We start from the raw sequence: 20,958 nt of genomic DNA on the forward strand, positions 1-20,958 counted from the left end.
ACTATGATTACTAATATCTTGGATTTTATGAGGATAGAAGGTTATGACAGAGTGGCTTGTGCAACGTATATACTGAGAGAGGATGCTCGCATCTGGTGGGAAGTGGCATCACAGACCAAGGACGTCACTACTTTGAGTTGGGATGGATTCAAGGATTTGTTCAGCCAAAAATACTACAATGTTTCCATCAGGGCAGCAAAGGTTAACGAGTTTGTGGGGTTGGTGCAGGGCAATATGATAGTCACTGAGTATGCCCTAAAGTTCAATAGACTTGCAAAATTTGGACCAGATCTTGTGCCTACAGATGCTGCTAGGAAAGACATATTTATTAGAGGGCTTAATGGTAGGATAGCCCGGGATGTGAGGATTACAACAGTTCCTGGGGGGACAACTTATGCCCAAGCTGTTGAGAAGGCTCTTACTGTTGAGGAAACGGAGAACAAGATTTGGAAGGAAAGTGCTGCAAGGCGAGAGGGTCGCAGAGTGGTGCCTCCTTATTCTAGGGCAAGTAGGGGCAAGGCCTCAGTGATGTAAAGAGGAAGACCCCTAACACTACGACCGCAGCTAGTCTTGATAGAAGGGGTCAGGGAGCTTAGGGTGGTCGTCAGGGTGGCGGTGAGGCATGGACGAGTTATTCAGAGTACTCGAGGTGCAGAAGACGCATGAGGGCGAGTGTCGGGCCAAGGCCTGCTATGTGTGCGACGCAGTGGGGTATCTCAAGAAGGATTGCCCAACAGTGACGAAAGGGGAAGCAGGAAAGGTGGACGACTTGACTCCAGCGCGAGTATTCACTTTGACACAGCCAGAGGCCGAGGCTAGTCCCTTGGTGGTGATAGGTCAGCTTTCTAGCACTGGCGCTCCTTTTACTGTATTGATTGACTTTGGTGCTACACATTCATTTGTCTTTAGTAAGGTGATTGATAGATTGTGTAGACCTAGTGAGTATCGTACTGCGGGGTTTGGGACTATATTTCCTATTGGGAAACTGGTTGTTTCTAGGAGGTGGATTAGAGCACTGCCAGTGATGGTTGACAGTAAGGTACTTTTAGCAGACTTGATTGAACTGGACATGGAGGATTTTGATATGATTCTAGGGATGGATTGGCTGGTCAGATATGGGGTTACTATTGACTGCAGGAAGAAGATGGTGACTTTTGAGCCTGAGAGCGAGGATCCTTTCATTTTCGTGGATGTTGTATGTGGACCCAATGTAACCATGATATCAGCACTGAGAGTCAGAGACTTGTTACAGGGAGGATGTATAGGTTTTCTGGCTAGTGTGGTGGACACTACTAGGGTTTTGCCAGCAAGGCTGAGAGAGACCAGATTGGTTTGTGAGTTCTTGGATGTATTTCCTAAGGATCTACCAAGATCACCGCCGCGTACGGAGATTCAGTTTTTTATTGAGTTAGCGTCGGGGACAGAACTAATATCAAGAGCACCATATAGGATGGCACCAGCAGAGCTGAAGGAATTGAAGATATTGCTACATGAGTTTTTGGATTTGGGATTCATCAGGCCTAGCTACTCTCCATGGGGTGCTCCAGTTTTGTTTGTGAAGAAGAAGGATGGGACTCTGAGGATGTGTATAGACTACAGGGAATTGAACAAGTTGACCATCAAGAATAAGTAACCTCTACCAAGGATCGATGACTTGTTTGATCAATTGCAGGGAAAGAGGGTGTTCTCAAAGATTGATCTTTGATCTGGTTATCACCAGCTGAGGATCAAAAACGAAGACATACCGAAGATGGCCTTCTGGACGAGGTATGGGCACTATGAGATTTTGGTCATGTCTTTTGGTTTGACCAACGCCCCAGCAACTTTCATGGATCTAATGAACAGGGTGTTCAAAGATTTCTTGGATCAGTTCGTCATTGTCTTCATCGACAACATCTTAGTGTACTCTAGTTCAGAGGAAGAACACGAGTAACATCTTCGACAGGTCTTGCAGAGGTTAAGGGAGCATCAGTTATTCGCCAAGTTTAAGAAGTATGAGTTTTGGTTACCAGAGGTGACTTTTCTTGGGCATATAGTTGGCGCAGAGGGGATTAAGGTGGATCCGTCCAAGGTAGAGGCAGTGAGAGATTGGCCGAGGCCAAGGAATGCCTCGAAGGTTCGGAGTTTCCTCAGGTTAGCAAGTTATTACAGGCGGTTTGTAGAAGGATTCTCGAAGATTGCTACCCCGATGAAAGAGTTGACACGGATAATTAGAAATTTCTTTGGTCAGAGATTTGTGAGGAAAATTTCCAAGAATTGAAGCAACGGATTATTACTGCACCTGTGCTAGATCTTCCTTCAGAGGAAGGAAAGTTTGTGGTGTACTGTGATGCATCAAGGATAGGTTTGGGATGTGTGTTGTTGAAGAATGAGAAAGTTATAGCTTATGAATCATGGCAGCTGAAGGAGTATGAGTAGCGGTATCCTACCCATGATCTGGAATTGGCGGCAATGGTATTCGCATTGAAGGTGTGGAGGCATTACTTGTATGGGGAGAAGTGCGAGATATACACTAAACATGAGGCAGAGGTGTTTGTTGGAGTTGGTAAAGGACTATGATTGTGACATTCTTTACCACCCATGGAAAGCCAATGTTGTGGTAGATGCATTGAGCCGAAGGGGCTCGGAGCAGTTATTTAGTTCTGCTTAGATTTCCAGAGAGTTGGCTGATGAGATGACTAGGGCGAGGATCACTACTACAAATATAGCCTTTCTCTGCGGTTTTTTTTAAACAATAAATAAAAAGCGCAGTGAAAAGGTTTGAAAGAGTCAAAAAATGTATATTTAATGTTCGCGCCCTGTTTTATTGCGGTTTTTAAAAAAAACGCAGTGAAAGGTTTGAACGGAACACTTTTCTCCGCGGTTTTGGGTATAAAACCGCAGAGAAAAGTGTACCACCTTTCTCCGCGGTTTTATACCCAAAACCGCAGAGAAAAGTGGACATTTCTCGGCGGTTTTGGGTATAAAACCGCGGAGAAAGGTGGTCTCCACCCACTAAAGCCCAAAAACCTATTTTTACCACTCATTTTTCCCATCTTCTTCTTTGTTGAAGGTCACGGCCGAGAGCTCACTCCCCACGCCGAACCCAACCACGGTACCCACATTGGCTATTTCTTTTTGTTTTTTTTCCATTTCTTTGCATATTAATGCTTGAAATCATGTATATATAGTTAATCTTGAGTTATTTTGAAGTTTTAGGGTAAAAATGAAGAAATATTGTGTGGGTTTAATGGTGGTTTCTATGTATGATCATATGGTTATTTTTTGTAATATTTTTGAAATTTTATATAGGATTGGAGGACATTTTTATTGTTTAAAACGTGTATTGATCACTAAAACTTGATTTCTTTAATGTATATTTCGGTTTAGGGTATTTTTGTATTATTTTATTAGAATAATGTTGTTTACATAATTTTTTATATTAAAAATTAGTGCTCTTGCATAATTTTGTATATTATTTAGGTAATGATTTTTTTAAAGTATATTTTTGTTGATTATATTATTTTAGGATAAATTCAATTACCATATATTTACTAATGCTTAACTTTTTATTGTAGGAAATATTTGTTTGAGTGTGAGCTCCCACTCAAGGTTGAAATATTTGTTCGAGGTTGAAATTGGTGAATATTAATTTTTAAGGTAAGTAGTAATTACTACTTAATTTTTAATTTTTTTTTTATATTTACAAACTATTGTTAGAGGAGTTTGAATATATTAGATATTCATCCATAGTGAAGTAGGTTCTGAGATAAAATTGTGTGCTGCGGAGATAACAGAAGGTTGAGAACATGTGTGCCTTAGTGAAGTAGGATCTGTGAATTTTCTGTGTGCTGCGGTGACTTATGGTTGAGAACATGCATGTTGTTTGTTATATGTTTTGTTTGATGTGAATTTATAGGTAGATAACTTGGGAGATGCTATAAATACAGAGGAAACTCTGCCCAATTTTTTTTTGATGATATTAGTTGAACATGTTTTATAAGTTACTATATATAATAATAATGTTTTTATTTTTGTTGAAATTTTAAATACATATGAATTTTGGATATGTCATAGAAATGAATGAAACTCTGTCCATTTCATTTTATAATTTAATAATTGAACATGATTTTAGAGTATTACTATACTAATTTTCTTTTCATTATCAACTTAGGAATTAGGTAGATATTATCATTATGGATAAGTCATGGATTCTTGAGAATAGAGAAACACAACAATTTCAAGACGGATTCAACCAATTTTTAGAATTTTGCCAAACAAATTGTAGTGATCCGGAAAGAATTCATTGTCCATGTATAGATTGTGGTAATGGAACAAAAGGAAATATTACCATGATAAAAAATCATGTATTTTGTCGGGGATTTGATACAAGTTATCGTACATGGTATTGGCATGGGGAATCTTTGAAAAATAATAATCCATATCCATTCGGGAGGCGAGGGGTTGATGATTTGGGTTATAGTGATTTTGACGATCATCCTATGGAATTGCTCGATGAAGCACAAGAAGAGTTTGTTGATGATCCTTCAAAATTTGATAAATTGGTTAGAGATGCAGATAAACCATTATTCAATGGTTGTCTGAAACAAAGATTACCAACGATGGTAAAATTTTACAACATAAAAGCAGAAAATGGAGTTAGTGATAAATGTTTTAGTCAATTTTTAGCTGCTTTTAAAGAGATTTTGCCGTTAGATAATTGCTTCCCTGAGTCTACGTATGAAGTGAAGAAAACTTTAAATTGCATAGGCTTGAAGTATGAGAAGATCCATGCATGTCCGAATGATTGTGTGTTATATCGTAAAGAGTATGCAGACATGGACACTTGCCCAGAATGTGATTCACCCCGCTACAAACCTAACAAGAGTAAGGAGATCAGGAAACTTATTCCTAAAAAAGTGATGTGGTACTTGCCCTTAATTCCGCGGCTAAAGCGATTATATCGAAGTGCAGAACACTCTGAAAACTTAATATGGCATGAGACTAGGCGAGTGAAAGATGGTAAACTTCGACATCCTGCAGATTCGCAGGCTTGGAAAAAAGTTAATAACTTAAATCCATAATTTAAAACTGAAGCAAGACATCTTCGTCTAGGTCTAGCTACCGATGGTGTAAATCCACATAAATCTCTAAGTAGTAGGCATAGTTCGTGGCCTGTCTTCCTTGTTATGTACAATCTTCCTCCGTGGTTAGTGATGAGAAGAAAGTTTTTGATGCTCACGTTAATGATTTCAGGCCCAAAACAACCGGGACACGATATAGATGTTTATTTGGCACCATTAATTGATGATTTGAAAGATTTGTATGAAAATGGTGTTGAGGCATATGACGGTTTTAAGAAAGAAGTCTTTAACTTAAAAGCTGTTTTGTTGTGGACTGTTAATGATTTCCCAGCTTATGGTAATCTATCAGGGTTAAGCACAAAAGGTTACCAGGGATGTCCAATATGTTGCACTAACACAAAGGCTATTCGTCTGTCTAATGGGCACAAAATTTGTTATATGGGTCATAGACGATATTTGCCCCTAAATCATCATTATAGGGACAAAAAAAAAGCATTTGATGGTGATAAAGAACAAGGTGTTGCTCCTTTGCCACTTTCGGGGCAACAAATTCTTAAAGAAGTAGAGAAAATTGATTTCAAGTATGGAAAAATGCAGAAAAATAAGAAAGTAAGTGGATGTTTCCAAAGGAAATCAATTTTTTTTCGTCTCCCTTACTGGAAAGATTTACTTGTTCGACATTGTTTGGATGTCATGCATATAGAAAAAAATGTGTGCGAAAGTATTATAGGTACATTACTTGATATTCCCGGTAAAACTAAGGATGGTTTAACTAGTCGTTTAGATCTTGTTGAAATGGGTATACGAACTGATTTAGCACCTAAACAGAAAGGTAAACGCACATATTTACCTCCTGCTTGTTTCACGTTGTCTAGAGAAGAGAAAAAAGTTGTATGTAAATCATTTGCAGAGATGAAAGTGCCTGATGGCTATTCATCCAACATTCGAAACTTGGTATCCATGGGAGATTTGAGGCTGATGGGTATGAAATCACATGACTGTCATATGTTGATGCAACAATTACTTCTGATTGCTATTCGGTCAGTATTACCGAAAAAAGTTCGAGATTGTTTAACGAATGTTTGCATATTCTTCAATCATTTATGCGGAAAAGAATTAGAAATGAAAAAATTGGATGAATTGCATTATAAGATAGTGGAAACTCTATGCAACCTTGAAATGTTTTTTCCGCCATCCTTCTTTGACATTATGATTCATTTAATGGTTCATCTAGTAAGGGAAGCCAAGTTGTGTGGACCAGTTTGGGCGAGATGGATGTATCCATTTGAAAGAAGTATGAAGGTGTTGAAAAGTTATGTGCGTAATCATTATCGTCCTGAAGCTAGTATGGTTGAATGTTATATATCGAAAGAGGCAGTAGAATTTTGCTCAGAATACATGAGTGGGGTTGAAGCAATCGGAATCAGCAAACCACGAAATAACTCAGATGGAGTTGATAAAGGACTACGAGGGAATGGAACAGTGACCACCGTGTCTAGGGCAGAATTAGATCAAGCTCAATTAGTTGTGTTGCAAAATAATCCCGAGATTCAATCATATATAATGTAAGTAGAAAATATATTTCAATCATATATATTAGAGTAGTGTTTTTCTTTTTGTTGTTTAAACTTTTTGTTATTTCTTTTATGTTTCAGTGATCACATAGAGTTATTACGGTCGATGATTCCAAACAAGATTAAAAATAAACAAAAATGGGTTATAGATGAGCATAATAAAACGTTTTGCCAGTGGCTGAAGAATACAATTTTGACGAAGTTGGGAGAAAAAAATCATGGACTGTCGACTGAGTTGAAGCGCATATCTCTTGGAGCAAGCATTGATGTAATAAAGCATAAAGCTTACATTGTTGAAGGGAAACGATTTCATACTAAGTCAAGAGATGATGCGCGTCTGGTTCAAAATAGTGGAGTAAGTGTAGTCGCAGAAGCTATGCATTTTTCCAGTGCAAAAGATAAAAACCCAATTTCAGGCACAATGACATACTACGGGGTTGTTGAAGAAATATGGGAGCTAGATTATTCATTATTTCGTATTCCTCTTCTTAAATGTTCTTGGGTGGACAACAATACTGGAGTTAAAACTGACGAACTTGGATTCACTCTGGTTGATTTAAGCAAGAAGGGAAGCAAGAACGATCCTTTTATCATGGCTTCCCAAGCGAAACAAGTGTTTTACATTCTTGATCCAGTTATTGATAAATGGTCCATTGTTTTATCAGTTCCCGAGCGGAAGTTCTCAGAAAAAGAAGAGTACGATGAAAATTATGATTTATATCATGACTGTTTCATTGTTGGACAACCGATACATGAACAAGTTGAGAATATTCAGGAACATGATAATGAAAGTGATAGCGATGATCGTGATTATCTTAGAACCGACATCGAAGAAGGAATATGGGTCGATTGTGAATCGACCAGAAATAAAATAAGAAAAAGAAGAAAACATGTTTAGTAAGTTATATAATTCATTAATACTTGTGATTATTTATTTGTATAATGCATTAACACTTGTGATTATTTATTTGTATAATGCATTAACACTTGTAATTTGTGTGATGCAGATGGCGGATAAAAGAGATGACAAAGAGAAACAACAAGGTCGTGGTAAAACAAGAATGAGTTACATGACCCAACAAAAATCCAAAGGAATCAAGAAAAATCTTCAATGGAACGATTTGGGACAACCAATAGGTGATGTGTATACAAACATGATATCATATCTTGGATCTAGAGTACGAGCCACGATTTCTATCAACTCAGGTGATTGGAGGAAGGTCCCACAAGATTTGAAAGATGGTCTATGGGAGGATATCATTGTAAGAAATTATCATTATGATATTTATTTATTTATTTATGTGTGATATCTAAATTTAATAATTACTTTTCTTAATTATATTCTCAGGGTGGTCACAACATTCCTCAAACCTTCAAACGTGAGATTTTGAAAAAAGCTGGTCAAATAATGAGAGATTTTAAAAGTGAACTCACTACCGAGTACATCAAACCTTTGGCTGAAATGGGTATGATGGAAGAACTCAAATTTCCCCCAAAGAGGTATAGCGATATAATTGACGAGAGAGAATGGTTACAATTTGTAACTAGTCGTCTAAGTCCAGAGTTTCAAATAGTGCATCAAGAACAAAAAAACCGTGCATTACTAATGAAGTCAAGGCATCGAACCTCTCGTAGAGGAATGGCTAATATAAGAGAAGATTTGGTAAGTATATTTGATATTATAGTTTAAATAATGGTTGATATTATCGCAACATATAACTATAATTATCTTGTACAATGCAGAAAAAAGAACGAAATATTCAAAATCCAGAGAGGTATCAAGTTTGGCTTAGATCGCGTGAAAAAAATAAAGTTCTTGTGACAGAGCTAGACCGACAAATTGCCGAAAAGATAATAAGTTTTCTAAGGTTTCAGAATCAATATATTGTTTTTATTTATATAAACTAATTTAACCAAATAATATCTTGAGTAGGAGGACGTCAAAGAAAAAGTGATTCGTGGCGAAATTACAGCTCAGGGTCGAGATGGCATCTTGACTCAAGCATTAGGGACACCAGAACACCCAGGTCGTGTTCGAGCTGGCGGGTATGATAATTTATAATAGTTGTTTTCTTTTAAGAATTATTTAGATTGGTTTATTGATGGACTTTATTGATTTTTTTTGTAGGTTCACTGCGACCGTTTCCAAAATGTTTGGAAAAAAACATAAAACAATGACTGCAAGAGAGGAGATTGCTCGACTAAAAGCAGAGATTGAAGAGCTAAAAAGACATAAATTTAGCACATAATAGGAATTAGCTCAAAATGAAGAATATAATGAGGAAAACGATGAGTGTGGATACAACGATGAAGGGCAATTTGATGAGGGACAATATTATGAGAATACAAGTGATGAAGTCTATCGACCTGCCCCCAACGCAGATGATCATTTTCATCAAACCGAAGACTATCCTTTTGATGAAGATGATGGATCATCAATTTATGAGTCTCCGCCACCACCGACCTATGAAGTTTATTTGTGTTTTGATAATATTGACAATGTGGTGGCTAAAGGTGTACTCATTGTACCAAACATGGGTAGCCAAATTACCGTCCATGGAAATGTACTTGATGATTCAGTTGCGAGGGTTTGGCTTATAGATGTCTTACAAGAAGAAGCTGAGATCCCTATTCCCTTTGGTAACGTACGATATGTTGGGGACGCACGAGACACATTCTTGCCTTGGCCTGAAAATTTAATTGTGGCTTGTCAGGTATAAAATTATTTGCTTAGATATTTAAATTTTATTTTTAAATGGGTACACTATACTGATATGTTTAATGCTATTATGTAGGGTCCATCTTCATCTAATCACAAATCCCTATCTCGAAGCCCACATTTATCATCAGTTGGATCTCACGTAGTCATCCCCGCTGAAATAACTCAACCAGAACCTTCAAATTGGTTAACAGATAACCAATGGGACAAAATTGATATGAGTCTAAAATTCATAGTGAAGGAGTATTATTCCAATAAAGGAATAGATGGGGTTGTACAAGTTCCCGTTGACCCGGAGTTTATAGGAGAACGCGAGGCTATCTTCATCACTTCGGAAGACGTTTATCAAGCAGCCTCCATGGATAATATTGGATCCTCAGCTATGCTGTTTGGTATGAGGTATGTATCAATCCGTTATGTCATTACAAACTATTAGAGGAGTTTGAATATATTAGATATTCATCCGTAGTGAAGTAAGTTCTGAGATGAAATTGTGTGCTGCGGAGATAACAGAAGGTTGAGAACATGTGTGTCTTAGTGAAGTAGGTTCTGCGAATTTTGTGTGCTGCGGTGGCTTATGGTTGAGAACATGCATGTTGTTTGTTGTATGCTTTGTCTGAATTGAATTTATAGGTTCTAATAATTTTGGATATGCTATAGAAACAGAGGAAACTCTGCCCAATTTTTTTTTGACGATATTAATTTATTAATTGAAAATGTAATATGAATGATTGATTCTCTACAGATGCATTTGGGAAAGCATGCACCCAAATTCACGACAATTATATAAATTTTTTGACACCGAACATCTTTCTATTGGCAATGATGAAAGTAAAAACTATACGGTGGATCTTATAGCCAAATGGATGATGACTATGGATAGACGAGGCCAAATATATTTCATTCCTTGGATTGTTGAGTAAGAACGAACTACTTAAACATTATCACTACTATGGTTGAATTTTAATTTTATAATAATCATATTTTATTATTATTTTAGTCGACATTGGATGTTGGTGCTCGTGATGATGCGGGGGATGACCATAATTTTGGACCCTTTAAAAAATCATAAATCTCCACCAATAATTACGGAGGTTATGGAAAAGTAAGTTCTTCATTTGTAATGTATGCATTATTAATTTTTAAAAGTTGAGAGCATAATATGTATTTAATTAATTTTAATTTTTGTAGAGCATACGCACAATGTTTGGAAAATGAATACATCGGCACATTTACAAAATTGGTGAGAGGTTCTTGTCCAAAACAACCTGAAAGTCATGAATGTGGTTATTATGTACTAAGATACATTTATGATCTTGTAAATGCACCGAATCCAGCAGAAGTTATCAAGAAGAAAGTATGTTATATTTTAAACTCTTTTTTGCTTAAGAAAAACTAGATATTGTATTTAATTATCTAATCTATATTAACTTTTCAATTTTGCAGTGGTTTGACAAAAAGCAATTCAATGTCAAAGAGGATCTACTACCACTACAAAGTGATTGGTTAGCTAGATTAATGCCATTTGTTTATGAAAACTAAATTTTTGTATGTATGTAAGATTAAAGTGCTAACTTATATTGGTTAGAATGATTAAAGTCTTTAATTCATTACTAGCCATTTATTTTGTATTAGATATGAAATGTATATATAATAATTTAACAAATTAGTTATACTATTGAAAATAATTATTTATTAAAATTGAAAATTAATTTTTTTTTATTAAAAATGCTCGGTTATCAACCGAAATTAAATTTTTTTTTTTTATTGAGAAAGCCCTTTTCTCTGCGGTTGTAGAAAGCCAACCGCGGAGAAAAGAGAGCTTTCTCTGCGGTTCTAGTAAGAAAACCGCAGAGAAAGCTCTCTTTTCTCTGCGGTTTGCTTACTAGAACTGTAGAGAAAGCTCTCTTTTCTCCGCGGTTGGCTTACTACAACCGCAGAGAAAAGTGTAGCTTTTCTCCGCGGTTTGCATATCACTTTTCTCTGCGGTCGAATACACTGCACTTTTCAATACTCTCGAAAATCGCAGTGTATTGAGTAAAAAAACCGCAGAGAAAGGCCTTTTTTGTAGTAGTGGATTGAGATGGTGGTGGGCCGGTTGGCCAATGTTACTTTGCAGTCGACCCTACTAGAGCAGATCAAAGAGGGTCAATTGGTGGATACAGAATTACAAGATGTTAGAGAGAATGTCTTAGCGGGGGTAGCTAAGGACTATTCTATTTTCGAGGTTGGTTTGCTACGGTATCAGGGGCGGATTTGTGTTCTAGCGAATGTAGAGATAAGAGGAGAGATATTAAATGAGTCCCATACTACGACATACTCACTTCATCTGGGAACCACGAAGATGTATCAGGATGTATGGACATTATATTGGTGGTCGTGGATGAAGAAGGATGTGGTGGAGTACGTAGCCAGATGTTTGACTTGTCAACAGGTGAAAGCTGAGCATCAGCGACCAGCACGGTTACTTCAACCTTTGGGTATTCCCGAGTGGAAATGGGAGGATGTTACTATGGATTTTGTTGGAGGTCTACCCAGGATAGTGGGAGTTTATGACTCGGTGTGGGTGATAGTGGACAGATACACCAAGTCATCTCATTTTCTGCTAGTAAAGTCAACTTACACGGTGGAACAGTATGCAGAGTTGTATGTGAGGGAGATAGTTCGTCTTCATGGGGTACCTAAGTCTATTGTGTCTGATCGAGACCATATCTTTACCTCCATGTTCTGGGGTGCTTTGCAGAAATCCATGGGGACTCAGTTGAAGTTTAGCACAACCTTTAATCCTCAGACTGATGCACAGTCTGAGAGGACAATTCAGGTGTTGGAGGACATGCTTAGGGCGTGTGTGATTGACTTTGAGGGATCTTGAAGTAAGTACCTCCCATTGATTGAGTTTTCATATAACAACAGTTATCAGTCAACAATTGGAGTGGCTCCTTATGAGAAGTTATATGGGAGGAAGTGTAGGTCTCCCATTCATTGGGATGATATGGGAGAGAGGAAATATTTGGGGCCAGACATGGTTCAGAAGGCAAATGAAGCTATTGAAAATATTTGAACCGGAATGCTTGCTTCGTAGAGTAGACAAAAAAGCTACACTGACCCTAAGCGTTGAGACGTGGAGTTCCAGGCTGGGGACCACGTGTTTCTGCGAGTTTCACCACTGCGAGGGGTGAGGAGATTTTTAGTAAAGGGCAAGCTGAGCCCTCGATTTGTTGGCCCTTTCGAGATTCTAGAGAGGATTGGACAAGTGGCTTATAGGTTGGCCTTGCCACTGTCATTGTCGGGAGTTCATGACGTATCCCATGTCTCCATGTTGCGAAAGTATATTTAAGATTCGACACATGTGCTGAAGTATGAGGACTTGGAATTGCAGACAAATTTGTCTTATGAAGAACAACCAGTTCAAATTTTAGATCAGAAGGAAAAGGTTCTACGGAATAAGACAATTCCGTTAGTTAAAGTTTTATGGAGGAATAACAGGGTCGAGGAAGCGACCTGGGAGCTTGAGTCGGTGATGCGGGATCAGTATCCCGAGCTATTCAGGTAAATTTCGAGGATGAAATTCTCAGCAGGAAGAGATATTTGTAACGACCCAAAATTCACTAATAAGGCTTAAGGGTATAATTGGTTTACGTGTGAAGCAGTGACTTGGATGTGTTTTGATGCAAGACAAAAAGGTGATCCCAAATGCCTCGAGACAGCTAAAGGAGTACGAACAGCGGTACCCGACCCATCACTCATAATTAGCTACAGTGGTTTTCTCTCTAAAGATTTGGAGGCAATATCTGTACTGAGAAAAGTGCGAAATTTATATGGACCACAAAAGTCTAAAGTCCTTCTTTACGCACAAGGAGCTAAATATGAGGCAATAGAGGTGGCTGGAGTTAGTAAAGGACTATGATTGTGAGATCTTGTATCATCCGGAAAAGGTTAATGTCGTGGCAAACACACTTAGTAGGCAGAGTTATGGAAGCTTATCAACACTTAAGGGGATAGCTCAGCACTTACAAGATGATATTAAAAGATTTGGAATTGAGCTAATAACTGGACAACTAGCTGACCTCATGAACAAGTCAACACTGATGGAGGAAATAAATGAGAAACAACAAGAGGACGAGTTTCTTCTTAAGATGAAGGAAGCACAACAAAGCTCAGAGAATGTTGATTTCTCCTTGACAAAATAAGGCATGTTATGATATAAGAACGGAGTATGTGTGCCCAATAGTGGTGAAGAAAGTGCACACTACTCCATATTCACTTCACCCGGGATCGAAAAAGATTTACAACGATGTGAAAACAATGTACTAGTGGTCGGGATGAAGAAAGACATAGCAGAATTTTTATCAAAATGCCTTACATGCCAACAAATTAAGGTCAAACATCAGAGACCCGCTGGAACTTTGCAACTGTTGGAGATTCCCAAATGGAAATGGGAAGATATAGTGATGCACTTTGTGATGGGATTACCAAGGACAATCAAGCTGCATGACTCTGTTTGGGTGATAGTAGATAGACTCACAAAATCTGCTCACTTCTTGAAAGTAAGAACAATTTATAACGTTGAGCAGTACGCAAAGCTTTATGTGGCGGAGATAGTGACACTACATGGAGTTCCAAAGACGATAGTCTCTGATAGAGGATCAGTTTTCACATCAAAGTTCTGGGAAGGTCTACAACATGCAATGGGCACTACGTTAAAACTAAGTACGTCATTTCACCCTCAAACCGATGGTCAGTCAGAACGCACCATACAAATATTAGAAGATATGCTAAGGGCATGTGCTTTAGACTTCTCAGGATCATGGAGCAAGTGTCTTCCATTAATAGAATTCTCTTACAACAACGGTTATCATGCAACAATAGGCATGGCACATTATGAGAAGCTACATGGACGGAAATGCTGATCACCACTTCTTTGGGATGAGGTTGGTGATAGACGATATTTAGGACCCGAGGCTGTAAGAGAAGTAACTGAGACAGTAGAAAAGATAAGACAATGATTAGTTGCCGCTCAAAGTCACCAGAAGAGCTATGCCGATGCTAAAAGGTGAACTATTGAGTTTTCAGTAAGCGATCGAGTCTTTCTCGAGATTTCTCCGATGAAGAGGGTTATGCATTTCGAAAAGAAAAGAAAGCTAAGCCCGAGGTTTATAGGTCCTTTTGAGATATTGGACAAAGTAGGGCAAGTAGCATATCTGTTGGCATTACCGCAATCATTAGTTGAAACATATAACGATTTTCATGTATCAATGTTGAGAAAGTACATAACAGATCCATCCCATGTGCTCGATTACAAGGCTCTGGAGTTAAAAAAGATTTCAATTATGAAGAACGGCTAGTATGCGTTCTAGAGCGGGGAACTAAGGAATTAATGTCCAAAAGTGTCCCTATGGTTAAAATCTTGTTGGGAAATAGCAGAGAAAGAGAGGCAACATGGGAATTGGAGGAATATATGAGGGAGCGATATCTCGAGATTTTTGGTAAGTAAATTTCAAGGAAGAAATTATTTTATGTATGGGAGAATTGTAGCGTCTTGAAACTTTACTTAGTTAGATAGTAGTAGCTTGTGCTGTAGTATTTTAGTTTTCATGGATATTGGTCAAAGCTTTGAGTTAGTTAGAAACTCATAGAGATAGTTATGGATTTTATAAGTTTAGCCTATAGTTTAGAAATATTAATTTTAATTTATGGTTTGATTAATATAGCAAGTCCTAGAAATGATATTTGGAATAACCTAAGATTTTGATAGAATAATTAAGAATGTGACACTTGTCACATGGATGGTTATTAAGGATTTAAGGATTCTAGATGAATAAATTAATTAAGGATAAGTCTAGGAAGTCTAGAACCTTCCCTTCGCTGTTAGGATCACATTTTACTCAATCAAAGTGCTTTAAACAAATTCAAGTGTGCTGAAAGTGTGCAAAAACATGTTTGATATATCAGCATATGCCACTATATCGCAGTTATAGGGGTTGATATATCGCCTGTGATTGATACGAAAAACACGTTGACTTCATACGAATGAAACCACGAAGGCTCGGGAATATGGGGCAGGCAATATATCAACTATAGGGGGCGATATATCGGCTCCCTTATGCATTTTTTAATTTTTGTGGAATTCAAAACTAGAAACAACCTTCAACAACTTTGACTTGTTCCTGAACATTTTTGACCGAGTTCTGGGTATCTGTTGAGCGAAAAATGTTATTCATAATAATTTAATCATTCATTGAAATGGGAGTTAGTTTCACTCCTTGAACTCTATAAATAGGACCCTTCACTCAGCAATTAGCTTAATAACTCAAGCATTTTTCAGAGCCTTCAAGCTGCTATTTTTATTCTAGAAAGAAACATTAGGGTTTTGGGGTTAAAGCTTTCAAATCTAAAGTTTTTCCAAACACTTGGGAAGTAAGATAGATTGTGATATCAGTATTGAGGTGTAGATCGAAGTTCTAATCTATCTAAGGTATTTTTATCTTCGGGTTTAGTTTATTATAGTTCCTCTTATTCTTTTCATTTTCTTCAAATCCTAACTCATTATAATGAATTTTGGTTAGGTATTCAATTTCTTTGAAACTTAAGATTTTTTGGAAAGACTTTATTCTAATGATTTAGATCTTCTCTTCATCTTCCTTTTCTAGAGGACTTATGGTTTCTATATCTTTGGTTTTAGGAGTTTCTGATCCCGCATTTGTCTCCAATATCCCGGATTTGGTAAGGAAAATTAGGTAGTATAGTTTATGATCTACTTTATGTTTTGTATGACCTGACATTTCAGGTAAAATAAAGGGGTAAGTGTGTGTGGACCTAAGGTGTTCAATGATTTATGACGGACTTATGTCCGGTAGGCTTGGCTGTCAAAATTTTATGACGGGCCTAAGTGGTGTCCGGTGTATGACGGACTATTGTTCGAGCCTTAATTGCCACCCCTGTATAAGCACTTATCTTTTTATTATATTTGACTTGTTATTATGACCTATAACCTATAGTTACGATTATGACTTATGACCTATGACTTATGAGTATGAACTGTGACTCAGATTATAATTTATGATTATGACTTAAGCTATGATATGATCTACAGTTTTATGATGTTTTATGAATAAGTTTTGTTATGATTTTTGTGAAATTTATGATATGTAGATTAAATGATTATATGACTAACTCTTGCTTGTATTTTCCTTACTGGGCTTAGAAACTCACCCCTTATGATGTTGTTATTTCAGGTAATAAAAGATAGAAAGGCTTGTGGCGAGTGGGACCTAGGAGCTTCGTGATGTACTCGTGGGGACCATATAGTCAATGGAGATCGAGCGGGCCTATTTTTGTGAAATCATGTTTTTTTTAAAGTTTTATTTAAATGTAGCTCATTTTAATATGTTAAAGACATTTATTTTATTTTTCTAAAACCATAGATCCATATATTTGTTTTTAAGTTTTCATTCAATAAAAGAGCAATGTTTATGATTATGATCCAACGCTGATCCAACGATAATTTATGAGAAAGTAGGGCGTTATAACATATGATATAGAAGATGTAGAGAAATATACACAATACACAAAATATACATCAGACATAACAATTCACAATTCAAAATATTTCTCAGATTTGTTTCGTTAGACAAAAACTCTCACTTTCTTCTTCTTTATTCTATCCATTAGTAGACCATAATCTATGTTCTCATGTGTTGACAAATACTTGTGATTCCTAAAATACAAACCCATGTTCTCTATGTGTCCACACACATCTTGAGGTGTAGAGAACACTCAGGAAGATCGTGGTTTGAGTGCCCAAAGCTTTTGATAGGAAGATCGTTAAAATACAAAAAGTCTCAATGACACTTGATAGGCTTCAAGAGGTAAAAGTTTATGTTCTTGATTTTTGTGTTTATATATTCTATATAAATATATTGTATGTTTATGTGCATATTTGTTGCATGATTAATAGTATTGTATGATAATGTTTCTGGATTATTTTCTTGATCATATAAACTATTTATATGATTAATGAAAAAAAAAATTATTGTTGTTGTTCTGTTGTTCATAAACAACAATGGTACCACCGTGCAAAATTTTCGCTACATACTCTGCATGGTTTTCCAACAGTGCCCAATTCTAAAAGAAAGTCGACCTAGTAAGTCCGCCAAAAAGTCACGCCCCAGGCGCGCCCTTGCGCCCACCCACCGTGCCCCTACCGCGAGCCTTCTGCGCTCACCTGAGCCCCACCGCCGGACAACTAGCTTCCATTGCCCCTTGGTACTACACCTAGTGTGTTGTTACCATAATTCTATTTTTAATGATTCATTTAATTAACAATCAGAAATTGATTTAAAATGGTTTTAATTTGGAAATTTATTTAAATTGAAGTAATGATGATTGTTTACCTTAATTAAAAATGTTTAAATTGTTATCTTCCATAATTATGTTTTAATTAAAATTATCATGAATTTTAATTTATTAAAATTAAATTGTTTAATTTTATTTTTGAATTAAATTACCCAAAATCAAATTGGGCCTTAGAAACTTTTGGGTGTTAAAACCCAAAGTTTAATTATTTTAAATTTTTGTTTAAAATAATGAAAAAGTATATAATTCAAAATGGATATGGAAAAAGGGTGGCATTGGCTCAACAAGACTACATCTCAAGGTTCAAGATCAAGGTGTTCTTTATCAAGCCTTAAGTTAGTCTGTGTTACATTTTTCATGTATATTTTTACAAGTGTTGTAATTTTTCTAGAAATACCCAAAAGTTACCATACCCGCTTTTATTTTATTTATTTATTATAAATGTTTGAATGTGATGAAAATGTTTAATATTTTGTCATGCATTGTAACATGTCATTCATATACCCACACAGTATGCAACTAGCATGCATTACATTCGTGTAGAAACATGCTATTGAGAATGTCCTATATTTATGTTATATGTTTATATATGATAATTTATATAATAATAAATTTAGTCTTAATTAGTTAAGATGGTAAATCAAATCTAAAGTTGTTTAATTTTTTTTTAATGAAAATGTTTTATTCATATAAAAATGATATTATCTTAGTTAAAGCAAAATTAGAATAGAATTAAGGGCACAATTTTTGTTTTTGGTTTTGCTTAATTAGATTAGTAATTAATAGAATATCATTTGGTAAAAATAATTAAATTTATTTTTACAACTAAATTAAAAAAATATTGATTTTGTGAAAAACACACTTTTTCCAAAATAGCGAGTGGCAGAGGGAGTTATGAAAATAAGTCTCATGCTCTCCATTATTGGTTGAACACCGAGAGGCATAGAAAGGGTATCATGTCGCCTCCATTTGCAGCCTCCCTAAGGAAAGACTTCTGAATATGTTTATTTTCTCTCAAGGTTAACTTCTCTTATGAGAATATAATTAGTCATGTATTTCAAGTTTGGCTGACCCAATGACACACTCTTGAGTTAAGTCATTGATGTTACACTCCAAAGGTGTATCTAGGCTTCCGAGCATGACTAGTGCATCTTGACCAAACTAGTCGTAGTTCATAAGTCAAAAGAGAAAAAGGAATTTTTAAGTTTTCACTTATGAAATTGATATTTGTCTCAAAATTAATTTGGGGTTAGTTTGACCTACCCTAAGGTGGTCCATTAACTTTTCAAATTAATTTATTGTGGATTAGTATATTTTTTTATGTGTTTTTATATGTTGCATTCATGCATCATATTTACTTTTCCAAATACAATCTGATATTTATTGTATGTTTTAGTTCATTATATTTATTGGCATTTTTTGAACAATGCTCGAGACTGCAATACACTTTATGAGAAGAGTATCGAGCTCACTACTGCGGTAACTTCCCTCATTTTTCGGTATTAGCTGCATTTACACTTGGTCCATATGCTAATTTGATTTCTTTGTATGCCAGACTCTTCCTGTCTCTGCCCAGCTCAATTATATGCTGAACCATTCGAGCATGTCTCTTGCTCAGGAGGCGAAAGATCTTCAGCTCAAACTGAGTGATGAGCTCAAGGCAACAAAAGCAAAGGTGGAGACAGGGGCAGAGGAGCTGAAGGCCAAGTCTTCCGAGCTTGAAAAGCTGAATGCCCGGCTCACGGAGCTTGAAAAGGAGAATGCTCGGGTCAAGGAGACAATTGCCAAGCTTGAAGAAGAGAAGGCCGTCACTTTCGAGATCATGGAGGGTGAAAAGACTCGTCTTCTTGAAGAGTTTAAGGAGAAGAAGGACTGGGTAGTCGACATGGCCATGTACAGAATTTGGGCCAACAATGTCGACCTTGACACCAGCTTCTTAGGCCCTCTTGAAGCAAAGCTCATGGCCCAATGGCAGGCTCGGCTGGATGATGAGGAATCTACTCGAGATGAGGCGGAGGGAGCCGAGGAGGATGCTGACGCAGAGAAGGCCAAGGAGAATGTTCCTCCTTCTTAATTCTTGCCTCGGGGCTGCGTCCCTCTGAATCTTTTGTAATAGCCTTTTTTGTTTTTTTTTTATTTATGCCCATGGGGCCAAGACAATTTTACAACTCGTAAAAGAGCTGCTATTATATGATATTTGAGATACCATTTTTTGTTTTTTATTTTATTTTAATATATATGCTTTACATTTCTTGGGCTGAAATATTTTGCACAATTTATATTAAAGTTTCATATATGCATGTTTATTCATACAAACATAGTTTGGATTTAAGGTCGAGGTTCAGTGCATTCATGCACAGTTTTCTTGAATTATCCGCTTCCGATCTCGTTATTTGACAAGGTCGGATATTAATTTTACCATGCACCCGAAAGTACTTATATGGCGTGTAATGCAAATGGTTTAGTTATATCTTACTTTTTTAGTTACTTTTTTCTCATCCTCAGTTAGCTCCCCAAGGTTATGAGGTCAAAACTATTGTTTTGCAAGATACTCCAACCTCGATCTCGACTTAACACGAAGTGGGTTATGCTCCAACTTATGGTCGACTAGTTTAGTTGGTTTGTTCCAAACCTATTAAGGTCGTGTTAGGTTTGTAATCCATACACTTGTATTTTTTCTTGATAATTTGATTATATTTTTTCTTGATTATATTATACACTTGTCACACACTTGGTTACGTCCAAACACTTGTATGTTTATGATAGTTTGGTTATATCCAAACTATCTTAGTTCGCGCATTTGGTTATATCCAAACACTTGTATGTTTTTGATAGTTTGGTTATATCCAAACTATCTTAGTCCGCACATTTGGTTAGCTCCAAACACTTATATGTTTTTGTTTTTCGTATATGCTTTTCATTTTTTCAATGTAGAGTCCAAGAACTTTACTTAGCTAGTTAGATAGTAGTAACAATAGTAATAGTTATAGTATTTTTATGACTGTGGATTTTGGTTCAGACCGGGATTTAGTTGGACACTCGTAGTAACACTTGTAGAGTTTATAAGTTTAACCTATAGTTTAAGAATATTAATTATAACCAAAGATTTAATTAATATGACTGATTATGAAGGTGATATTTATTATAATATAAGGTTTAGATAAACCCAATAAGGAAATGACACTTGTCGTGTGTATGTTTAATAAATAATTAAGTATTTTTGAGGAATAAATTTAATAAGAGTAAT

At 36.4% G+C, this 20,958-nt stretch overlaps 1 protein-coding gene across 1 annotated transcript; it reads left to right on the plus strand.

Moving 5' to 3' along the window:
• The first annotated feature begins 8,894 nt into the window (after nucleotides 1-8,894).
• Nucleotides 8,895-10,966, plus strand: LOC133794031 (uncharacterized). Its single transcript, XM_062231210.1, has 6 exons — nucleotides 8,895-9,351; nucleotides 9,433-9,755; nucleotides 10,102-10,275; nucleotides 10,357-10,461; nucleotides 10,548-10,713; nucleotides 10,803-10,966. Exons 1-6 carry the CDS (start codon nucleotides 9,172-9,174, stop codon nucleotides 10,896-10,898), a joined length of 1,044 nt encoding a protein of 347 aa, XP_062087194.1. The 5' UTR covers nucleotides 8,895-9,171; the 3' UTR covers nucleotides 10,899-10,966.
• The last annotated feature ends 9,992 nt before the right edge of the window (nucleotides 10,967-20,958 follow it).

Source organism: Humulus lupulus, chromosome 8 (genome assembly GCF_963169125.1).
Source record: "Humulus lupulus chromosome 8, drHumLupu1.1, whole genome shotgun sequence".
In the NCBI taxonomy this organism is placed as follows: Eukaryota; Viridiplantae; Streptophyta; class Magnoliopsida; order Rosales; family Cannabaceae; genus Humulus; species Humulus lupulus.

What these genes read in the sequence shown, in the direction of transcription:
- LOC133794031 (XM_062231210.1), top strand. Translation starts at nt 9,172, where the DNA reads ATGGGTAGCCAAATTACCGTCCATGGAAATGTACTTGATGATTCAGTT. An exon ending in TTCATTCCTTGGATTGTTGA is followed by an intron (nt 10,276 to 10,356) that starts GTAAGAACGAAC and finishes TTATTATTTTAG; the next exon opens with TCGACATTGGATGTTGGTGC. An exon ending in CAGAAGTTATCAAGAAGAAA is followed by an intron (nt 10,714 to 10,802) that starts GTATGTTATATT and finishes TCAATTTTGCAG; the next exon opens with TGGTTTGACAAAAAGCAATT.